We start from the raw sequence: 6,740 nt of genomic DNA on the forward strand, positions 1-6,740 counted from the left end.
ACAGCCCCAGTTTTTCATGGCATGGTATGAATGAGCCCAAAGTGTGCCAGCCTACCAGCCTGGACTCTTGACAAGATAGGCTATGTCCACTGATTCATGCTGTTGGTGCCGAACTCTGAACCTATAATTGGTGTGCCTCTGCAGAAGATAAAGGATAAAGATGCACGTATTTGTCACTGTACAGCGAAATGTGTCCTCCGCATTTAACCCATCTGGTAGTGAACACACACTCACACACACACATGTGTTAGGGGCAGTGAGTACACACACACACACCCAGAGCGGTGGGCAGCCAACTCCAGCGCCCGGGGAGCAGAGAGGGTAAAGGGCCTTGCTCAAGGGCCCAACAGTGGCAGCTTGCCGAGCCCGGGAATCGAACCCACAACCCTGTTATCGATATCCCGGAGCTCTAACCGCTGAGCCACCACTGCCCCTGTCCACCAGGCTGTAATTTCCTGTGTTAACTCTCAGCAGCCTCAGCTTTCTGTTCTTGGGTGATGGCAGTTTGTAGCCCAGGTTCAGCGTGTTGTCCATTGAGAGATGCTTTTCTGCTCACCACCTATGTACAGAGTGGTTATCTGAGTCACCAAAGCCTCTCCGTCAGCTCAAAGCACTCTGCTCCCAACACTGGGTGGGTGAGGACTGACACACGCGCAACAAACCGACGCTCTCAGAGGAAAACGCTGGTTACCCTGCTCTGGTGCATCAGCTGGTGGACGTCCACGCCGGCCTGTATCTCACAGAAGTGATGGGGGAGAGAGAATTGTGCTCTCTCAGACTCTGGCTGCTGATGGCATGCAGCATGACCTGGGAATCCTCGAGTCGCTGAATAGTTTCAGCGCTTTAGTCCACTGGACCCTCATTCTCAATAACTTTCTAAGCAAGATTGGTCCATTCCAGTATTTTGTTGTTTACAACACAAAAGGGAAGGAGCACTGAGCAAAAGTTTGCGCCTCAAAAGATTTGAGCTCTGAGATAAATGTTACCAAGGTCTCGGACCTGAATTATGTTGTTAGGGCTATAACTCGTTCACAGTAATCGCTAGGAAAGGCCGGGTGATGCAAATGTAAAGGCTTTGTAAATACTCTGACTCCTCCAACCTTCTCCAAACAATGAGAAGCCATGGGCTCCTTTAAGCAGCAGCTGATGCCTACAAATCTTCAGGAAGATGTCAGACAGACTCTGGGGTGGTGAGGCACTGTTCTACTGTGCAGCGATGCCTGCACAAATTTACATTTACATTTACGGCATTTAGCAGTGCTTTGCTATTTACCCAAGAAAGAAACCTTAGCTAGTTAGAATAGAACTAATAGTTCAAAGATACCTCTAAGCTTAGACATTACTAAACACAATACAATAAGGCGACCATAGTACTCTATTCGTCCAAGTACTCTCGGAAGAGGTGGGTCTTCAGTCTGCGTTTGAATACAGCGAGTGACTCGGCCATTCAGACACCCAGGGGAAGCTCGTTCCACCACTTTGGAGCAGGACAGAAAAAAGCCTGGACGCTTGTCTTCCGTGGATTTTGAGGGATGGCGGGTCAAGCCGAGCCATACTTGAAGCTCGAAGGGCTCTTGGTGCAGACCGGCTTTTGACCATTGCCATCAAGCACGGAGGGGCTGGTCCAGTCTTGGCTTTGTAGGCCAGCGTCAGGGTTTTGAATCTGATATGACCTTAATAGAAGAGTCGTCAGAGGACAACCCTGCATACCTCTACACCAAAAACAAGCCTTTATTTAAGCCTGAGACTTATAGGAAACAAGTCATTTTGAACAGTCACAATGAACATGCAGACTTTTATGAAAAGAATCCCTCTCCAACTGCTTTGGGTTTGTGTTGCAGCCAGTGGCACAGGGAACATTTCACTGGAGGAGGGAAGAATGGTTTCAATGAAATATTAATGAAGTACCAGCAGATCCTGGAGGCAAACATCGTACATTTGTAAACAAGCTGAAGATGAAATGAGGATGGTTTCTACAGCAGGACAATAATCCTGAACACCTCAAAATCCACAATGGCTGCAAAAACTACCAGTGCTCACACAATGCTGCTTTAATGAGATAAATGGCCTGTGACAGATAGCTAAAAACTGTTTGCTAATTAGTGTTATTGTTAGGATTATATTAGTAGTTCAGTGCCACACTTTACGGGAGCATGGAGAAATGCTTTTATGGGAAGTCAGAACATTCAGAATAGCCTCTGTGCTGCTAATACTCTCAGCTGACATACGCCTATGCAGGCTATCATCACGCTGAGTGACTAGAGGAAGAGGGCCAAGATTCATGGCCATTACCAAAATCAATCCAGATTATTACCAAAATCAATCCAACCTCAGTAAATCTGCGATTCTATCTGTGCCTTATATGCACTATATGGACAAAAGTATTGGGACACCTGCTCATATCATTGTTTCTTCTTAAATCAAGAGTTTTGAAAAGGGTTTAACCTGCTTTTATTTGAGCAACTGTCTCTAATGTCCAGAGAAGGCTTTCTACCGGATTTTATAGCACTGCTATGAGAATTTGGTTGCATACAGAAACAAGAGCGTTAGTGAAATCAGGATGTGGGATGTATACCATCCCACCTCATCCCTAACTCCCCAAACATCCCAAAAGTATTTGATGGAGCACCATCATTCCCAGAGAACACAGTTCCACTGCTCAATGCTGGGGGGCTTTAAACCCCTCACTGTTTTAAGACTGTTTTAAGAGCTTAACTGCTCTTAAGCTACATTTTTAAAGCCAAAATAAGGCCCACACAGTTACTCTCAAGCCAGATTTTCTTTTTGGACCAAGTTCTGTTTTTGTGGTTGACTGGATGACACTTGTAGATTGCAGTTGTCAAATAGTGCCACAGATTCTTAATGACTGAGTTTAGCACCAATTTTTCAAATTCCAAATGTTTGTGTGCTGAGAGGTGAAACATTGTTCCTACTTCAGTTTCTGGCAGTAAAGCAGGTCAGCTTGCAGTAAACTAAACTGAACATCATCCTTGCTGATAAAAAGATTCTCTCAATTTTTGTTTTTTTGGCATTAGTAGTGTTATGTGAGTATCACTTTACTTGGATGGTTCATTAAGGATGCCTCTTATAGCTGTTCACCTGACATTCAACTGAATATCTGTTAAATGCAACTGTACTCTTAAGGTGAATGTAAGTGGCTGTATTGAATGTAGCCCTAACTATAACCATACCCTTGAATTAAGCTTAAATCCTAACCTTAATCTAAACCTTAAATCTAACCTTAAAAGGGTATGGTTAAAGTTAAACTTAGGGTTAGGGTTAGGTGTGGGGCTACATTCAATAGGCAGTCATGTGCATTCAACTTATAGTTCAGTTGCATGTTAGTTGAGCGTCTACAAGGCGTCACTTTTTGTGCACCTTTGTTCCTTGCACCTGTTTTCAACAGTTTAGTAATCAGTGATTTTTAAGAAGTTTTTTTTTAATTAAAAAAGAGGAGAAATCGTGTCCCTGTTTAAACTTGAATACTTGTTTTGTATATCAGTTTGGATACTAATGCTAGCAGCATCTTTTATTTTTTCACAGTTATCAAACATTTCATTAAATTAACTTATCTAGACTTGTAAAATTTGGTTATGGTGCTCACAAACCATTTGCAATCCAGAAAACATTAATAATGTATTTATAGCTGTGGGATATTTTCACAACACATTCATGTGTGTATACTTTATTTCCACCTCTGTAGGCTTTCATTCACAGCCAAAACGTGCTCATCTATGGTCATGGGTTCTGAGCCAGTCAGCAAGGTCATCACAAACGAGAAAAATCTGATTCTAGATTAGGTACTTGTAAATATTGTTTAGAGATAAGAGGGAAGTAAGATAAACATATCCAGTCTCGCAGCTTTAAACAGTTTAAAAAAAAGCTATGCAGCATTCTTATGCAAGCCAGAACATGAGTGATCCGAGCACCTTTTATAGGCAAAGGCCTCAACTTGGCATCAGATGAGATTGTCTTCTTTTGGAGATGTGTTGAGACTGTTTAGACAGTTATGAATATTTTTAGCTATATGTTTAGCTGATGTTTACAATAACTACATTGATTCTCTGTATGAATCAATTGAATCAGTTTGTAATTACGTAATCAGCCTGTGAACAATAATAAGTAGTGTTCGGAGTGGTGCACTTGATGGGGTGGAGCTTCTGACTATGAACATGCAACAAAGCCTCGGACAACACAGAGAGAAGAAGCCGCTTGTGGTTACTTTCCTTTCTTTTTACTCCAACTAAATGGTCTTTAGGATCCTCACAGATCTCAATGTAAGCAACAGGCTTTGGCAGAACTTGGCAGGTAAGTGCGTTTTCTACTGTCATTGTAGTAGAATTTTAAATCCTGCTCACATTTTTGCATGAATATTGCAATACTAAAATATATACATAAAAAAGTAATATAACACAATAATGTATGGTATATAGTATAACATGTAATATATATAAAACACACTCTTTACAAGTTGACTCTTTCATGTAGGTCGGTTTGTCCTTTGTTGTCTTGTTTATCTTTTATTTGTAATTAAGAAACACTTCTTTATGTACTAGACTTAATAGAACCAGCTAAATTCTTTGTTAGCACATGTAGGTTGAGGGTTGGTGTTTTTAACCTAATCTTTCAGCCAATTGCTTCAAAGCTTTCAGTTCAAAAACATCAAAAGTTAACAACATGTTTGTTTGTTCAGCCTAAAACATTACACCCTATAGTAAAAGGTGCATTTGGAAAACACCAAAAAATGTGAAGTGTCCTCTGCCCCTGCAGTTATATAAATAAATATTAAGATTAATCAATAAACAATCCAAAAATAGTTTGTCGGTTTGACCTTAAAACAGGTTGACAAGCAATTAAACTTAGCAAATATTGAGGTTAGATTATCAAAATCAATGGTTTACATCAACTCAAGTAAACAGAAATACAAACTCTGTAGACATTTCCTTAATCGATTTTCCAGAATTTCAGTTTACTTTGAGAGTTTATAGCTACAAAATACTGGAATATTTACATGTTATGGTTAGCCTAACCATGTGCTAAGCCTAGATGTGCTTTTCAGGTTTTAACTAAATTGCATGAAAAGCCAGGTGTAAGCACCCCAAGTGCAAACACGGAGCGTTTTCTGTGATCGGATTCCATCAGGCAAGCAGAAATACATCTGTCTAAAAAAAACAAAAAACAATACATATAATGTAATAATGTGGATCTTAAATTTTCTCTTTCCCTCTTGCTCTCTTTCTTTATGGGAACGCCGTTACAGGAGTGTGAGAACTATCTATTGTTCCACAGCACTGTAGAACCCCTAAACATACTCATAGCTGTACACATTCTTCCAGAGCAGGACTATTTTAATGAGAAACTGATGTTTACAGAAAGTAAAATCGGATCTCATCTAGTCACGCTGGGGACGCATTTTAATGACAAATGTAAAAAGCATCCGGTCAAAGTCGATCCAGATAATATCCGAATATAAAACACATGTTAATAGCAGGTGTAAACAGGCCCATGGTGCGTTATCACATCAGGACCTGCAACCTGTCTACAGACAGTCCTGTACCTCCTTCTTAATATGCATTTCGTAGAAAATGTTTTTTGTGCTTATCTTAATCGTCTCTTTGCCTGATATTTCTTTCAGATATCTCAGCTTGTTTCTAATCTACTGTAACCCATGATGACCCATCAGTGTGCAAACATTACTGTCGAGTGCAACTGCTCGATCAGTGCCTTCAAACACAGTGTCTATCCCGCAGCCTACCTATCTATCTTCCTCCTTGGTCTGACTGCCAACCTCATCTCGCTATGTTTCTTCATCGGTGTGAGGAGGACAATGAAGGCCTTCACCCCGGTCAACCTCTTCATGCTGAACCTCCTGATTTCTGACCTGATGTTGGTGTGTTCGCTGCCATTCCGAGCGGCCTACTACCTCATGGACTCCCACTGGGTCTTTGGAGACGTTCTTTGTCGCATCATGGGTTTTGTGTTCTACATTAACTTGTATGGCAGCGTTTACTTCCTAATGGTGCTCAGTGTGGTTCGCTTTGTGGCCATCATCAGACCCTACAGCTATATGTACCTACAGAATAGCCGAGGAGCTGTGCTGGTATGTGTCTTCGTTTGGCTGTTTGTGTCTTTGGCCTCGATTCCTCTTTTAGATGCAGGGACGTCTCAGGATTCTTCTGGCAACATCAAATGTCTGGAGCTGGACCTGTCATTGGTGAAGACCATCATCACCCTGAACAAAGGCGCTTTGTGTGTGGGCTTTGTCCTACCCTTTATTGTCATCTCTTTCTCTTACATAATTGTGGCTGGGAAACTATTCCAGCTTAAGAAGGTGCAAGGGAAAAAGGCAAGGCACTACAAGAAGTCCTGCGCACTGGTGATCATTGTTCTCCTCATCTTTCTGGTATGCTTCTTGCCTTACCATGTAGTGCGCACTGTCTTCCTGGATGCTGAACGAGAGTTCAACGAGAAAGGTTATGGGGATTCCTGCCAGCGTATTGCGTCCATAAGAAAGGCTGCAGTGATCACGCTCTGCCTGGCTGCGTGCAACAGCTGCTTGGACCCTCTGCTCTACTTCTTTGTTGGAGAAAACTTCTGGAGCTACTGGCAGAAGAAGAGAAGGAGGACCCATAGCAAAAGACTCCACAGGAACAAGCAGACACAAAAGACTGCAAGGGCAGAATTGCAAGATGCCCACACTCAGAGTGACAGATGAAAAAGCACAGGTGAAAGTGATCAAG

General features: G+C 41.9%; 1 protein-coding gene across 1 annotated transcript; it reads left to right on the plus strand.

The window, feature by feature from the left end:
- Positions 1-5,450: 5,450 nt before the first annotated feature.
- Positions 5,451-6,740, plus strand: cysltr2b (cysteinyl leukotriene receptor 2b). Its single transcript, XM_072691291.1, has one exon. It carries the CDS (start codon positions 5,669-5,671, stop codon positions 6,713-6,715), a length of 1,047 nt encoding a protein of 348 aa, XP_072547392.1. The 5' UTR covers positions 5,451-5,668; the 3' UTR covers positions 6,716-6,740.

The sequence above is a fragment of the Salminus brasiliensis genome, chromosome 11, assembly GCF_030463535.1.
Source record: "Salminus brasiliensis chromosome 11, fSalBra1.hap2, whole genome shotgun sequence".
In the NCBI taxonomy this organism is placed as follows: Eukaryota; Metazoa; Chordata; class Actinopteri; order Characiformes; family Bryconidae; genus Salminus; species Salminus brasiliensis.

Excerpts from the sequence above, each read along its gene's own strand:
- cysltr2b (XM_072691291.1), top strand. The coding sequence starts at position 5,669 with ATGATGACCCATCAGTGTGCAAACATTACTGTCGAGTGCAACTGCTCG.